This window comes from Leuciscus leuciscus, assembly GCF_965113295.1.
Source record: "Leuciscus leuciscus genome assembly, chromosome: 10".
Classification (NCBI taxonomy): Eukaryota; Metazoa; Chordata; class Actinopteri; order Cypriniformes; family Leuciscidae; genus Leuciscus; species Leuciscus leuciscus.
The window spans coordinates 17,444,629-17,462,763 of record NC_138734.1 but is presented as its reverse complement, the minus strand read 5'-3'; the positions used below and the strand labels follow the sequence as shown (position 1 = coordinate 17,462,763).

General features: G+C 39.3%; 1 protein-coding gene across 1 annotated transcript; it reads right to left on the bottom strand.

Moving 5' to 3' along the window:
- Positions 1 to 11,379: 11,379 nt before the first annotated feature.
- LOC309507361 (uncharacterized protein) lies at positions 11,380 to 17,824 on the bottom strand. The gene is made up of 2 exons (XM_082181526.1): positions 12,745 to 17,824; positions 11,380 to 11,832 (listed from the first exon to the last, which is right to left on the bottom strand). Exons 1-2 carry the CDS (start codon positions 17,544 to 17,546, stop codon positions 11,520 to 11,522), a joined length of 5,115 nt encoding a protein of 1,704 aa, XP_082037652.1. The 5' UTR covers positions 17,547 to 17,824; the 3' UTR covers positions 11,380 to 11,519.
- Positions 17,825 to 18,135: the final 311 nt, after the last annotated feature.

The window sequence follows — 18,135 nt, the reverse complement described above, 5'->3', positions numbered from 1 at the left end:
AATTCCCTTCTTTTAAATGAAGTAATTTTTATAAAAAAACAAATATTCTCAGTTTATGTAATATGAATGAAAAGAGAGAGATGTCAGTCGTTCTCATCTCAGCTCATTATGTTTTAATTTGACTCCGCCTACGGAGAGCGCACGCTATTCAAACGCGGGGCGTATTTGGGGCTATCCTGCAATCCTGTGAAACGCCTACATCAGCTGGATAACACACTCCGCGAGTTCACTTTCAGACTCATGTACTTTACGACGCTGTGAGGAATAATACTATCTTGATAATAATCCTGGAAAATTTACCTCAGAAGTTCTGGAAGTTTCATTTCGAGGAGCAACAGACCCGGCTGAGGAATAGGTCAGTTCTATGCTTTGTTCTAATCGCAAGTGTCTGTACACGCAAAAAGACTGTTTAAATATGAATCGCGTTTCTGTGTGTGAATGAATGAACGCACAGATGCGTGCTGTTGTGTAGCTACTACAGCTGGCAAAAATACTGTTTCAAAATGAATCGCGTTTCTGTGTGTGAATGAATGAACAGCTTTTACCAAACTCTATTGCTATACTAAGATGAGTAAAAATCGACTACAAAAATCGGATAGATTATAAAGTTTTTACTGTAAAATACTGCCACATCAAATAAGCTTATAATGTTGCCAATTTCTGCTCATGTGTTAAATATATATATATATATATATATATATATATATATATATATATATATATATATATATATATATATATATATATATATGTTTTGTCAAAAATAATGAACTAAGATGTTATAGTGTTTGTTCCAATGAAGGCGATATTTAAACTAATGAATCCTTAATTTTGAAATACGTATGATAAAATGTATTTTTACAAAGAAAGATTACACTGGAGATATTGTTAAAATTTGTATTGTTGTAATTGTATAACCTTTTTAATAAAATAGCTAAAATATATACACGGATAGATGTAAACAAAAACTTAAAAGGTCAATATAAGCCTTCTCTTTAACTAATTTTTTATTGTGTTTTATTAGTGACACATTTGGGTAGAGAATATATTCCAAAACTTTCTGAAAATACAGCATGAGAATTAACTGCACAATTACTAGAAATGTTTACCTTGGATATTATACAATTTGCAAACACAATTTGTGAAAAAAACAACAACAACTGTGTTTCCAACTGTGAACCAATTATATATATATATATATATATATATATATATATATATATATATATATATATATATATATATATGTATGTATGTTTGTGTGTGTATATATATATATAGTCCTTGCATTCTTTCCTGTGTCTCAGTGACACACCTGAATGAAAGGCTCATTATGGGTGTGAACTTCTCAGGTGTGAACCACTATATATTCATGATGGTGTTGGATCGTTTACGCCCCATCCGCATATTGACTTTCCAAACTAAAAGTGTTTCACAAAATTTAAATCAATGTATCGTTTTATGTGAATGATTAGGCAGGATGATTTTCACATCATTTTGAAGAAAATAATCTAGGCGACGACATCCATTAGTCAAAAGTCTTATTGACACATATTTAGTATGTGTTTTGTGGCCTTATTTCAGAAACTTTAGTTTTTAGTTTTTTCAATAACCATGCATAAACATTATTCTCTCAAAAATGAAAACATGTACATACATGTTGCTCACATATTATGGTAGCCCTGTTTGTGCTAAATAGAGGGTAATTACACCTTTGCCATTTATATGTTTATAAACAACTGAAAAAAGCACAAATGTCAGGGCATGTCAGAACATCTCAAGGACCCCAAAAACACCTCAGACCCCAGATGGTTAACATATGTGTGTCTAGTATGAGTATGTGTGATGGTGACAGCACTTTATGTCTTGTATGTGTTAGTTTGGGGTACTATTATTTTGAGATTTTGTGGATATAGTGTCATAAACCTCTGGAATGAGTGTTTTATCATTACAGATGGGTTAAGTGAAACAGCAAAACTTTAAAGAAGCTGATAATTCAGAGTCAAGCTGATGAAATGATCTTGCAGAACATGGGACGAGTTTTAAATGGATTAGTTATCCAGCTCTGTCTGCTACTGGTAATTATGACTACTTTTGTAATTTATGATGTTGATTTGAATTACTCTCTGGATTTAATACGTTAAAGAGTATTTATATAAATTGTAAATCCATTATGGGTTAAAAAACAGTTGTCTAAATTCAACTGAGGGTCTAAATGTAAATAGTCAACTATTTGTAATCAGAGTGATAAATGTAAAATAATAGACTTGACGGCAGAGAAAAAAATTGGCTAAGTCACCATAACATTTTTCAAACTGAGCCCTCACATTTTATGAAAAGAGGAGGATGGGAACATCATTGTTGTTTGACTATCCTTGACTATGTCTGTACACCACGACCTGACCGGATAGACACAAGATTTGAAAACTGTGAGAATATGTTGTTTGTAGTTGGCTGTACCTTCAGAGACAAAACAAAAGGCCTGAATCGAGCAAGATAGGCAGTGACCACTGAATTTGAAGTATTAGTCTTAGGGCTGTTGTCCTAAAATTATTCTGCTTAAGCAGCTGAGTGTGTGGCTTTAACTGAAGCCTGAAAATTAATGGCAGGAAAATGCATGACGATTTAAAAACTATTGTTTTTCGTTTGTGGTTGCTCATGATTTTGGGGCTGTGGTCAGATGGATCTTTCATGCTGGGTTAATATCAAATTTGCTGGATGCTATTTTGTTGCCTGATCGAATTTCTATTTGTAAATGTGCAGCGCATACTAACAAAAAAAGAAAGAAAAAGATTTCATTTCTAATGGAAATGGCATGGCAGACGCAGCTGAAAAACTGCTGCCACCCAACCGAAGGAGATTATGTGAACCATGTTATCTGAAAGTAACCTTGATTTTTCCTTGACTCCTTACAGAGCATGCAGTCTTTTAATTAAGACACAGAGTAGTCTGTTTTGCTGCAGTATTAAATAAGCGTTTGGTTTAGTGTTGATGGCAAACATTGTTTACCGAAACATTTCTTCAACCACTATGATAAATGATGCATGGGTTGGACCATGCATCAAAAGGGGGATGATAACTTTTGTTTGGAAAACCCATTGATGTGAATGGAAGGGGTTAAACAACGAGTGCCATCAACCGAGTTGTGTGAACATGACATGTTGTAAAGAAATGTCTTCTATCCTACCTAACATTTATGTTTAGGTGAAAGCAGCTCAAGGAAAAGCAGCTGATACACCACTGCACAACATCAAACCTGGAGATTTATTAAGTTATTTGGGGATTATGAAAATCTGACCGTTCTTGTTCAAATTATAACAATTTTGGTGTAGTAACAAGGCTAATGAGTATTTTACAAAGTTTGGGTTTATGTTCATTTATGTTTTATTTTATGTTCTATTATTTATTTATTTTCATGTGGGCTATTCTGTGTTGGAAAGAGCAAACATCTCTGAGAATGATTTGACAATGATTAACCCTCTGGGGTCTAAGGTGTTTTTTGGGGTCCTTGAGATGTTTTGACATGCCCTGACATTTGTGCTTTTTTCAGTTGCTTATATTAATGGAAAAGGTGTAATTGCACGCTATTGAGCACAAACAGGGCTACCATAATATGTGAGCAACGTGTATGTACATGTTTTTATTTTTGAGAGAATAATGTTTATGCATGGTTATTGAAAAAACTAAAAATGAAAGTTTCTGAAATAAGGCCACAAAACACATACTAAATATGTGTCCACAAGACTTTTGACTAATGTATGTTGTTGCCTAGAGTTTTTTCTTCAAAATGATGTGAAAATCATCCTGCTTAATCATTCACATAAAACAATACATTGATTTAAACTTTGTAAGACACATTTTTTTTGGAAAGGCAATATGCGTGGGGGCATGAATGATCATGAATAATGCTGTGGTTCACACCGGAGAGGACAATGACCTGCATAATGAGCTGCATAATGAGCTGCATAATGAGCCTTTCATTCAGGTGTATCACTGAGAGTACCACAAGTAAAGAATGTGAGGACTTATTTTGAATGAATGCAAATTGTATAATATCCAAGGTAAACATTTCTAGTAACTATGCAGTTAATTCTCATACTGTATTTTCAGAAAGATTTGGAATATATCCCCTCCCCAAATGTGTCACTAATAAAAAACAATAATAAATAATTTAATGAGAAGGTTTATATTGACCTATTAAGATGTTGCTTAAATCTACCTTGTAAATATATGTTTTGCTATTTTATTATACAGTTTTCACATATAAATCAACAACAATTACAATTTTAACAATATTTCAAGTGTAATCTTTCATTTTAAACAAACATACATTTTATCATACGTATTTCAAAGTTGAGGATTCATTAGTTTGAATATTGGAACAAACACTATAATAACATCTTAGTTGATAATTCAATATACCTACTTTATTTTTGACAAAACATCACATACTATATATTTAACATATGAGCAGAAATTGATGAACAAAAGCTTATTTGATGTGACAGTAGTCTTTTTTACAGTAAAAACTTTATAATCTATCCAAAACTAATCACCGAAATCTTGTCTAAATTTTGTCTGTAACATATCGTTTTTATGATATATTAGCATGTTCATTTGCAGTTTAATAAGTTGCTTATACAAAGACATTTTATTTCAACATATTTCAGTCGATTTTTACTCATCTCAGTATGGCAATATAGTTTGGTAAAAGCTAAACTAGTAGATGTGTTCATGTAACAATAACATGTTTACTGATGTAAACATGTTACTAATGCAAGTGTGAATGAACGGCACAGATGCCCGCTGTTGTTTACTACAGCTGTAGTAAACATCTGTGCCATTCATTCATTCACTCACACACAGACACACGATTCATTTTTGTCTTTTTGCGGTTTACAGACACTACTGCATATCACGATTAGAACAAAGCACTTAAGAATAAAGAACTTACTATTAACAACCCTCAGCTGGATCCGTTGCTCCTCGAAGTGAAACTAAACCAGCACTTATGAGGTAAATTTCCCAGGATTATTCCTCACAGCGAAGCAAGACGACCTAAAGTACATGAGTCTGATTAAAATTGCTGTGTTTTATCGAGCTGATGTGGGTGTTGACACGTTTGCATGGATTGCCTCGGATCATTTGCGTTTGAATAGCGCGCGCTCTCCGTGGGCGTGTCACATTAGCACATAATGAGCTATAATGAGCTGAAATGAGAACGACTGACATCTCTCTCTTTTCATACATATTACATAAACAGAGAATATTTGTTTTTATATAAATTACTTCATTTAAAAGAAGAGAATTTAAGCTTTATGCCTGTGTGCCTGAATGCCTGTGTGACTGAGTATTCGCTGAGTTACAGTTCATTTGCAGATGCGTTTCAGAATGGACTTCACTGACAGAGAGAAGGCAGAACTCACATCATGTTTATTTTTCTTTATTTAGCAAAAAGCACAACACTTTGTTTTTATTGTGAGTATACACACAAAAAAATAGACACTTAACAGGATCGAATTATGTATAACACTTATATGTAAGATCAAAATCGACAGAGTATTTTGAGTCTCTTTTGCACTGAGAAGAAAAAAAGCGAGCAGATCACGTCGGCGTGATCGCCGACCCCAGAGGGTTAATGTTGAAATGAAACAAATTAGAGATGCTGTCATAAAGAATAGATTACTGTTATACATGTTAACTGCTGAGAAAGGAGGAGTGTGTAAAATGTTGGGATAGATCATGTTGTTTTTACATTCCAGACTATAGTGACAACATAACCAATATTATTGAGAACATGATAATGGCTGTAAAAGAAGAAAAGTGATAACTTATTGGTTTGAATGGTTCACCAACCTCTGGGGAGGGTGGGGCTATTGGATATGTCATACAATACTGCCAGTGATAAAAATGGGATTTCTGGTGTTGATGTGCCTACCATGTGTAATGCAATGTATTTCAGCTTTGGAAATGAGACTGGTGACAAAAACAATCTCATACCAAATGCTTTGAATGTCTAATATGTAATATGCATTTGACACTGTCGATCACAACATACTTCTTGACAGGCTGGAAAACTGGGTGGGGCTTTCTGGGATAGTCCTAAAATGGTTCAGGTCATACTTAGATGGGAGAGGTTATTATGTGAGTATAGGAGACCATAAGTCTGAGTGGACATCCATGACATGCGGAGTCCCTCAAGGCTCGATTCTTGCGCCACTCCTGTTCAACCTGTATATGCTCCCAATGAGCCAAATAATGAGAAAGAACCAAATTGCTTACCACAGCTATGCAGACGACACACAGATCTAGTTAGCCCTATCGCCTAACGATTACAGCCCCATTGACTCCCTGTGCAAATGCATTGATGAAATCAACAGTTGGATGTGCCAAAACTTTCTTATCACACCAGTCCTCAGGTCTTTACACTGGCTCCCAGTTAGATTTAGGATTGATTTTAAAGTATTATTACTGGTATATAAATCACTTAATGGCCTAGAACCTCAATACATTGCAGATATGCTCACTGAATATAAACCCAACAGATCACTCAGATCATTAGGATCATATCAGCTAGAAATACCAAGGGTTCACTCTAAGCATGGCGAGTCGGTTTTTAGCTATTATGCCAGCCGCAACTGGAACCAGCTTCCAGAAGAGATCAGATGTTTCTAAACTGTTTTAATTATTCTTATTTCTTTTTATTATTTTAATTTCTTCTATGTAAAGCACTTTGAATTGCCATTGTGTATGAAATGTGCTATATAAATAAACTTGCCTTGCCTTGCCTCTAATGATGAGGATCAATTTAATGATGTATGTCCATAACAAACGAAATTTGATTATGACACAACCAGCAGAAGTTACAGTGAAATTGATTTAAGATGTGTGGGTTTTTTTCCTACTATGAAAATCTGTACTATTTCTTGTTTATACTAAGGCGACTGCGGGTCTGATTTTATGTCAGGAGTGCAATAACAGTGTTTATTTATTTAGCCCGGCTTCAGATAAAGTATTTGCTTGCTTGCTAAATACTTAAGGGACTATCCCCATAAAAATAAAAATAAAAATAAAAAAACAGCCTAAGCTTTCTTCTTTTAAAAACCTTATTTCACAAGTTTAAGAGGGTGATAGACACTTAAATGCAAACATATAGAACATATTACATTTCTTCCACAATTCCCCTCTTTTTATCATTCATTGATAAACAAAATAATAATACACCAAATTTAAGTCATTACATCACACTTATACTCTTCATCTCTGATTTTCGTATAAATGATAGTTATTAATTAGTAATTCTTTATAATTTGTCATAGTTACCTATTAGTTTGTAATTATGGCAATCTCATTGAGTAATTATTGATTACCTAATAAAGAACTATCTTAGTGTAACATATTATCAGTTATTTCTGTCTTTCTGTCTTAGTTTCACTTTCATGGACACTTTGTTTCTATTCAGTCTCCTTTGTTCTAGTCACTGCCAGTCTTTAGTTGTCATGGTAATTAATATGATTTTGTTATTCTGTCCAGCTGTAACGAGTCCACTGGAGGTGAGTGTAGACGAACCCAAGTGCAGTTTTATTTAAATCCAAATATGAACAAAATTAAAACTAAACAAAGACATGACGTGACTTCCTAAACTTAAACATGAACAGAAACTCACCTACAGCGGTTACACAAACAATACTTGACAAGAGACAAATGGAAACATGAGGGCTATTTAAACACAAAGACTAATGACTTAACAAGACACACCTGGAAGCAATGTACAATCAACCGATGAGATCGTGACACATGAAACAAGGGAACCATTCAGAACATACACATGAGACTAGGGAAGCACATGATAAACCAGGAAACCATGACTAAATGACAGGAAGGCAAATGACGTGTTGGCCCAGGAAGGGTTTCCGTTATTGCATTATACACTGCATTTCAGTCAGCTCAGACGGCATACAGACGGTGTTTGACGACGAGACTTTAAAGCCTCTTTTTTGGATCGGGGCAAATTATTACCATCCAGTAGACCTCGCAGACACCAAAGGTCTGAGCTGGAGGGAGGCCTGCAGAGTGTGACAACGAGTGGGGGCATCCTTCATTCTTTATAGTTGTTCCTCCCCCAAGGTTGTTTTCCCGAGGGTAAATGAAGATATCTCTCAGTCATAACTAATACATTGTTTAGATTTGTATATCATATTAATCATATTATACCCTTGAATGGAGACCCTCTGTCTCGGTCATATTTAGTCACACATTAACTTTTGTCAGGTCATATACAAGGACATACACATACATACATTCATAAGGGTATGTATCGACACTAAATGAGTCTAATTACCATCATAGTTTTAACTATGACAAATTATAAAGAATTACTAATTAATAACTATCACAAGATTAATGGTTCTGAGATGTGAGCAATTGTCTTTTTTACTCTCAACGTGGTCATAAAATGCATCACTAATAACTCAAGTGTTATCTAGTCACTATACAGGAACTGCTAGTGATCTGGACCATTATTTTAAAGTAAAAAAGTTGTCTTATGTTAAGTGTTGTTTTACTCATTTTATTCATCATTAAAGTCTATTTAGAGAATTCCTATCTGTGCGTGTTGCTTGTCCAGAAACGTTACACTCAGGGCAATTTTCCTCATTATTACATGCACATTCAAGCAACTAAGCAAAGTGTGTTAGGTCAACAGATGGCACGAATGCAATTCAGAGAGTACTACATTAAAAAGGTATGGGAAAGTATTGCATCATTATTATAATTAATTAATTAGTTATGATATAATATACACTGACACTGCTATTAATGTTTATATATGTTATGAAGACTTCAAATGCAAAAGCCTCTAAGTGCCATCTGAAATTTTCTTCTAAAATAAGCATTTTTATCAAGCTCGTATATTTAAGTTCAGTAATTTCACTTTAATGACAATTAATAGGTAGTTTTCATTGCCATTAGAGTGAAATAACTGAACATAAAGGTAACACTTTATTTTGATGGTCCCTTTTGAACATTCTGTTGACTATAAGTAACTTTGCAACTACATGTCAACTAACTCTCATTAGAGTATTAGTGTACTGTCTGCTTAATATCTGATAACTCTTTATTGTGATGGTCCTCCAACAGACACTCTACTGACTATAAGTAACTTTGCAACTACATGTCAACTTATGCTAACCCTAACCCTACCAGTCTACTAATACTCTACTAATACTAATGAGAGTTAGTAGACATGTAGATACAATGTTACTTCTAGACAACAGAATGTGTTAAAGGGACCATCAAAATAAAGTGAAACCAACATAAATATACAAGCTTGATAAAAATGATCATTCTACAAGAAAATTTTATGATAAAGGCGTTAAACGTGACTTGATTCAGTCTGCCTGTCTGTGTCGTCGTCGCCATGCGTGACGCGCCAGCAGCAGCGCGACAACAGTCAAGCAGCGCAAAGTCTCTCACCTCAGAAAAACGGACTTTCCTGTCCTCTCAGCCGCTATACTGCAGGAGCGCGCACTCTTCAACTGCACGCGCAAATGCGGCGGAGCGCGCTGTATCACTTCACTAAAGTCATACGAGAATGCAACGTCGTAAATTAGTAAGTTAAGAAATAAAAGTAAAATACCAATAAATTACGTTATTGGTACGCCATGTGTGTTGCTATTTATCAGGAGCAGTTTCCATGTTTCTTTACCAGTCCTTCTAAGTATTGTGTATCACCATGGTAGCCTAATTGTTGTTTGTTTCCATAACAAAATGCCACTTACTGGTCATTTTGTATATTTTTATATGACTGTGGTGGCTCATACCAAGATTGTATTAACAAAAACTAGTTTGGGACTGCTATTTAATAGCTTAACCTTGCAGTGCCTACTGTCTATCAGTATTTGTCATATTCTTAAACATTTTTTTGTTAAGTAAAGGGGGACAGAACTTGTGTGTCAACAATTTTTGTGTAAACAAATGTATTATAATAGGCTTATATAATTCCTAAAAAGGTGGGTTGCGGCTTGATGACCATGGGGAAATGTGGGTCCCATAGCCAAACTATTCAAAACATCATTCAATGTTGTGATAATCGTAATTAATAATCACAATTACAATTTCAAGGGAATAATCAACAATTATCATTTTTGTCATAATCGTTCAGTCCTACCTATTAAAATAAAATGTGAATGCATTTGACAATAATTTGTGTTTTACTTGTTTGTTTATATCCATAATTAATTGATACCTGATTCACTTACAATAATTTTTGTCTAAAAAGTCACTGAATCGATTTCAAGTCACTGAATCGTTTCGGATCGTATCGTTCTAAATGAACCAATATCGTCCTTGAATCGTATCGACAACCATGAATCGTGAATCGAATCGAATCGTTGTTAAAACGAATCGTTACACCCCTAATATATATATATATATATATATATATATATATATATATATATATATATATATATATATATATATATATATATATATATGTATATATATTAGGGCTGGGGGAATTAATGCGTTAATCTTTGCGATTAATTTGAGATGTTTAACGCGTTAAAAAAAGATAACGCAATTAACGCAGCACTTTTTTTTTTGCCTCGTTTTAATGACTTTCTGTTGCGGCTGCTATTTCGAGTGTGCCGAACCAAGTCACCCTGTCATTGTTGCATGTCGAAATGAATCAATTCCAAGACGTGCATAGTTTGATGGGTTCGTTTAATCTTGTTCACTGCTTACATTAACTCAGCACTTATCAAGTTCACCAAAAACTCTGCGCGCGTTCACAACACTACTCAAAAAAAACTCTTCCTCTGTTTCTAGTCCACGCCCGCCCCTCTCTTCCGTGGGCGCCCCCTCTCCTGTAGGATCGCTATCACATGCCTGCTTGAGCATCACTCACTATAACTTAATGCATTTGCACCAACATTGATTTAAACACATTTCCTGCATTAACCCCATCATAAATTTAGAATACATACGAACTAAGTGAACAATAAAAATAAAATAAAGACATTTGGGGGGGGGGGGGGGGGGGTACTCTCTCTCTAAACATTAACATTAGCATTACAGGGAATGTTATTATAAACCCCACACTCTCCCCTCCGAAAATTAATGCTGTCTCAGCATTCCATAGTTCCCAGAGTCTCTGTTTTCAACACAAGAGCAAAGAAGTACATAAGGGAGTCAGTCTCTATACTTGATGCTAAGTAGTCTTGAAACTGTCTTTGCATGACATCTATCTCCCATTTCATGTCATCTGCTGAAGTAGACACCACTGGCCAAATGATGTCTGAAACATTGCTCCGTCATGGGACGGGCCACGCATCAAGTGCTGAAAGGTTGCAACCGTAAACATACTCTATGCTCTATCATCATCTTTTAGCAATCTATGTGCCAATGTCTGTTTACTGGTACTTTATGTGTATTAAATTAAACATAATCCCATTCACTTTTTCTTAATTATGAACTTATGAACTGTGTTTTTACTAACTTGTATAGTAACTATGAAATCAAATTACTCTGTGTGTAATAGAAGGCGTGCCTAATGTATCATATGTCAGTGTTTTTGGTGGATGTTTTTGTCTGAAAGGATACTTTCTTTGTGGCAGGTGAGTTGCAGCTGGGCTGACGTCGTCTGCCTCATCGGATGATGTCTCCTGTCTCCCTTCTACCATCTCATTTTCATCCTCCAATTCATCTGCAGGCTTCTCTGAGTTTCTGTCCTCTTCCTCGCACATTTCCATGGGCAGTACATGCTCGCATTCTGGCTCTTGGTCCAATTCTCCTTCTGTTGCCCCTAATTGGAACTCATCCTCCTCAGCTCTTGGTCGGCTTTTTCTCTCTGCGTGTTGCTGTATCGGCAATGTCGTCCAGCCTCTCCAGTCATCCTCGTCCTCGGAATCCTCTTCCATCTCAGCCTCCACTTGATGTGTGTCCTTTTTCCCCTTTGCCGCTGTCACTTTCCCCCTTGATTGAGTTTTATTCCTGTTCTGCTGGTCAACAGGTAGGAAGTCGCAAGGCAGCAAAAAGTTTCGGTGTAGGACCCTCGCTTCGCCGGGGCCACGTTCCGGCTTAACCACATAGACTGGGCCGTCTGCATACTTCCTCTCCGTCACAACATGCACTCGATCCTCCCAGTACGACCGGAGTTTCCCCGGACCACCTCTTTCTCCCCGATTTCTCACCAAAACTCTGTTTCCTGGCTGGAGATCTGCTCCATATATCTTCTTGTCGTAGCCTTGTTTTGCTCTCCTCTGCTCTTTCTGAACTGTCCTTGATGCCAATTCATATGCCTCTTTCATGCGTTTTCTCCACTTGGCAGCATAATCACTATGCGACACTCCACTCTCCCTTGGCTTCAGGCCAAACATTACATCAATGGGCAGCCTCGGGTGTCTGCCATACAAAAGGTAATACGGGGCATAACCTGTCACTTCACTGCGCGTACAGTTATACGCATGGACGACCTTGTTTAGAGAGCTTTTCCAATCAGCCTTGGCTTGACTCGGCAGAGATCTCAGCATTGACAGCAACGTTCTGTTAAATCTTTCCACCTGTCCGTTTCCAGCCGGGTGGTATGGAGTCGTGCGGGAGTGTTGGATATCACAGATTTCCTCCATGTGCTCAAACAACTTGTTTTCAAATTCCCTCCCTTGATCGTGGTGGAGTTTAGTAGGGAATCCATATCTGAGAACAAAGTCGCCATAGATCTTTTCTGCTGCTGTCTTTGCAGACTTATTTTTACAAGCATACGCTTGGGCGAAGCGTGTAAAATGGTCCATTATCACCAGGATGTATTCGTAGCCACCCTTGCAGCCCTCTAGATGCAGGAAATCCACTGATACCAGTTCGAAAGGGTACGTTGTCACTAAATTGACCAATGGTGCTTTTGTCACTTTATTTGGACGCTTGCGTTTCAGACAGCTACACACCTTGGTGACATAATGTTCCACATCGGCCTGCATGTGAGGCCAATAGAACCTGTCCCGGATGAGGCTGAGTGTGCGCTCCACTCCCTGGTGACCCATATCCTCATGAAGCTCCTTAAACACCAACTGGCGGTATTTTCTGGGCAGTACTGTCTGGGTGCGTCTCGCTGATTGTCGACACAGTACTCCTTCCTCATCCACAACTAACCTGTTTCTCTGCCTATACAGGACAGTCAAATCATCACGACGGTCTCGTCCCACCAACTTTGGCCAACGTTCTGCCAGCACGTACTCCCGCACCTTTCCAAGCACTGTATCTTTTTCTTGGGCTCCTCTTAGTTCCTCAGGGGTCACTTTGGTCTCTTGTGTTGCTCCTTGATCCTGCTCTGCCTCAGAGCAAATTGTAGCTAAGGTGATTGGACACATCCAGGGCTCCTCTTCCTCCAGCTTTAGGATAAGTGAATCTGTGACAGCAGCTATGACTCTTGGACTGGCCTCCTGCGAACAGGTCTGCATGTATCTCTCCATGTCCAAAGGCATCCTCGACAGTCCATCAGCATCCCGGTGTACGCGGCCTGGTCTATACTTGATGGTAAAATTGTAGTCAGCCAACTCTGCTATCCATCGGTGGGTGGTGGCATTAAGCTTGGCCGTGGACAGAACATACGTCAACGGGTTGTTGTCCGTATAGACCACAAAGGAGGTTGCGTGATATAGGTATTCACGGAATCGTTCACAAATGGCCCATTTCATCGCCAAGAATTCCAGTTTCCCAGAGTGCAGATGGTAATTCTTCTCTGGAGCTGTTAGAGTCCGTGACCCAAAGCCAATGACCACCAGTTTACATTTTTGCCTCTGGTATAGTACGGCCCCCAGTCCATCTTGTGATGCATCACAATGTAAGATGAAGGGCTGTTCAAAATCAGGGTAGCCTATGATTGGAGGGTGAAGCAAGAACTCAAGTAGTTGGCTGAGGACAATCTGATGTTGTTCTGTCCAAGCTATAGGCCGACTGGAATGAAGTTGAGCTGGTTTTCCCCCTTTACCTCGACCCTTCTTACCGTTGTCATCTTTACTGCTTGTCCCCTTTCCTGAAGGCGTCCCTGTTGACAATAGTTCATAGAGGGGTCTGGCAATTTGGGAAAAACTGGGAATGTACGTGCGATAGTATGATAGGAACCCCAGCAGTTGTCTCAGATCTCCGACCGTCTTAGGCTTACGGTCTCTTAGTGCTTGCACGGGTGCAATTTCCTTGGGGTCCATAGTGTATCCCCCTTTAGAGACTATTTTCCCCAGGAACTTTACCTCAGCCCTGAACAATTCACACTTCTTGGCTGTAAGCTTCACTCCATGAGCTTGATAGCGGCGTAATACTTCCTTAACATCACGGAGATGCGCCTCAATAGTCTTACTATGTATGAGGTTATCATCTAAGTATGGAAGGCAGGTGTCATCCCTGAGTCCCACTAAACACTCCTCCATACTGCGCTGGAACTCGGCAGGGGCAGAGGACAGCCCAAAGGGAATTCTGACCCATTCATAAAGGCCCCACGGTGTTATGAAAGCTGTGTATGGTCGACTGCCCTCCTCCACAAACCCCTGATGATACGCCTTCCCCTGATCCAGGACCGAGAACCATGTACTTCCACATAAACTGTTTAGCATGTCCTGTACCCGTGGGATAGGGTGACGGTCTGGGATGGATTTGCGGTTGAGCTCCCGGCAGTCTATACAAAGACGTAGACTACCATCTTTCTTTCGGACACAGACGATCGGAGATGCATAGGAGGAGCGAGACTTCTGAATCCATCCTTTATTCAAAAGGTCTTCCACATATTCTTTCACCTCCTTGTGTAGTGGTTTTGGTACGGAGACATACGTACGCTTTACTGGTGTCGTGTCACTCAATCTGATTCTCATTTGGAGTGACGGGATGCACCCCACATCGTTCTCATCCTTTGAAAATGCTGCACACTCCTCCCTCAGCAGCTGTTTAACTTTTCTCTGTTGCTCCGGGGTGAGATGGTCAATTGACACTGGTGGGTCCCACAGTTTTCCATTAGTATCCTGTCCTGTGTTGTCAATCTCATTCAGATCTTTCACCTCACGGATTATCATGTCGTTACCTTCAGCGACCATTACTCCCGCCGCCACCACATCCTCCCCAATGTCATTCCAGTCTGCCTTCACCGTAGCGGGTTTGGTGTCTGCTGGATAGATGGACCTGACTTGCTGAACTCGTCCTAGTACAGTGCGGGGAGCAAGCATGATGTCCACATTGCTGATGTTGGTAACTGGGATGTGAACTTTTGTCAAGTTTCCCCTCTGAAGACTGATTACCATCTTAGTTACATCATGTCCCTCAGGCCACTGTGGAATAACTTCTGGTTCAAACAAGACTTCCTGCTTTGAAACCAGAGGACCAGCCCTCACCCTACATTTCACCGTTTTTGTCTGTCCGGCAGCAACAACTGTATTAACCCGTCCAACTTTCACTATTCCTTCTTTTCCAACTTGGTCCCCATTCTGCATCATTCTAATCAATACCACAGCTTTTTTGCAGTCACAAGAGAAAGCTTCCTTTACCACTTCTGGAATGATATCCGGGTACTGCTCCATTCCCTTTGTCACCAGCTGCTGAATAACATTATAGCCAATAATTGGAGGCTGCCCCACGCCTTGCTCACTGGAGAGAAGCACGGGTACCAGGAGTTCTGCCTGGGCCCCTCTTTTTGGCCCAAGTTGAAATTTCAACTCCACCCATCCTGAGAAAGGTATATCAGTTTGGTTTGCTGCTCGTCCAATGAGTGTTTCACCTTCGTCCAGCAGCTCACTTAGGCTGCGTGTCGCAATGTGGGGGAAGCAAGTATTCTTCCATTCCTCATTGATGATGGTCACCTGCGACCCTGTGTCCCAGAGCGCCTGCACAGGCACGCATTCAAAGAAACAGTCAACCATACATCTAGGACCAATGAGGTTCTCCAATCTTGGGTGTCGTTGGAAAGGAATGTGGTTGGTATAGGTGGTAGCTCTAACATGCTCTGTTTTTCCTCTTTGTTCTAACTCCGCCTCCAGCTGTTTAATTCTTTGTCGCAGGAGCTCTTGAGTTTTCTCTTGTGGGTCACAATAACTCAGAATGGAGGTCGAGCTGTCTGGTCTCATGGAATGAACAGATATTTTTACATCGCTTCTGCCCTCTGCTGGATTCTTTGGTGCTCTACATCCCCGGGCGGCATGACCCACAACTCCACATCTAAAGCAGTGCTCGCATCGATCCTCTTCACCTTTCTCCTGACAAGCTCTGCATCCCTTTCTGTAGCTGGATCTTCCCTTGACTATACGCTCAGGTGGGTTGTTTTGTCCTTTTCGGAGTTCCGCAACTTCCTCTCTCAGGAGTTTCACCATCTCATATAACTCGGATTCTCTCCGCCCCTCCGCTGCTGGTGTTTCTCTGCTTTTCCGTCGGACAATATCACTTGACTGTTCCTGAACCAACACTTTGGCGGTCATTTCATCCTGCGTGCATGGATGAGCCTGCATTTCTGGACACAATTTGTGTACTTTTGCTACTTTACTTCCTGTGTTCTTCTTTTGTTTATTTAGTCTCTCTGTCTCATCCCCGGCTGCTTCATTCATTTTGTTTATCAACATTTCATCTGAGATTTTTGAATCGTCCAGGTACGGCCTCATCTGAAATTTAATATGATCACTGATCAAACCTGTGCCAACCGAGCGTAGAAACTTCTTCTGAATGTGCTCTGTACTGAAATACTCGCCACCTTCTTCACAAGTGCGCAACAGTTTTTCTATTAGCTCAATGGCTCTGAAAAGGAAGGCTTGTGGTGATTCATTGGCACTTTGAGTGATGTTCAACAATTTGTAGTACAGGTCTGTAGAACTGTCCTCCTTGAAATGTCCCTTCAGTATTGTTTTCAGCTGTGAAAGAGTGAGATCTCTTTTAATTTCCAGCATATTGCATAGACTCAATCCTGGGCTGATAGCTTTTATTACTGCTTCAATAATTTCTGCTTCACCGTGGCCTCTTCTCAGCCCTTTGTCAACCTGGTGCATTAAATTGGTGAATGACAGTTTATCTTTTTGCCCACTCTCTCCAATCTGACCGCAGACTTTGAAATCCCTCCTCACAGTGACTTCAGGGGCCATGCCAATAAATTCTTGCTGTTCTAGAGGCTGTTTTTTTCCTATCTCACCCTCTTTCACTTTTATTTTTCCCATTTTATCTCTCATCTTCCCATTTCCAATCTGCAGTTCAGAGGGATTTTGCTGTGAATCCGCCTCATTCACCACATCCTGTTCAATCCGCGAGCTGTCTGTTTCGAATTTATTGCTGCCGCCATTTTCCTCATCCTCGTTCTCTCCCTGCGCCTCCATGAACGAAAACATTGAACACAAATAGTGCTTCGCTACGTCTTCTTCCTCCCTATCAATCGCGGCATCAATCGACTCTGTAATCTTTCTGATAAGTGCGCGCCTAGTAGAGACATTTGCGGTAGGGATTTTGTTACAATCACATACCTCCTTCACTTGGTCGAGCGTCAACAGCCACAGTCTCTCCGTTACACGTTCGGCTAGAGCTTCCAGATCCATCTCACGCTGCTGGTATGCATCCGCTTACTCGGCCGAGACTCTCCGCTCTCTCGCGTGCTCACGGTGTTCCCTCCCGTGATCCCTTCGGCTCGCACTTCGTCTCGCACTCCGGCTCGCACTTCTTACAAATCCCAGCGGTGCCTCCAAGTTTGTTGCATGTCGAAATGAATCAATTCCAAGACGTGCATAGTTTGATGGGTTCGTTTAATCTTGTTCACTGCTTACATTAACTCAGCACTTATTCGCAGTTCACCAAAAACTCTGCGCGCGTTCACAACACTACTAAAAAAAACCTCTTCCTCTGTTCACATGCCTGCTTGAGCATCACTCACTATAACTTAATGCATTTGCACCAACATTGATTTAAACACATTTCCTGCATTAACCCCATCATAAATTTAGAATACATACGAACTAAGTGAACAATAAAAATAAAATAAAGACATTTGGGGGGGGTACTCTCTCTCTAAACATTAACATTAGCATTACAGGGAATGTTATTATGAACCCCACATCATGATGGAGAAGTACAAGGATGGAGTTTTAGGAGGAATGTTTGCATTTAAAAAGTTGCCTGATGGCGCGTTTG

What these genes read in the sequence shown, in the direction of transcription:
- LOC309507361 (XM_082181526.1), bottom strand. Translation starts at nt 17,546, where the DNA reads ATGGATCTGGAAGCTCTAGCCGAACGTGTAACGGAGAGACTGTGGCTG. An exon ending in GCGTATGCTTGTAAAAATAA is followed by an intron (nt 11,833 to 12,744) that starts GTCTGCAAAGAC and finishes AAGCCGACCAAG; the next exon opens with AGCTGAGGAGGATGAGTTCC.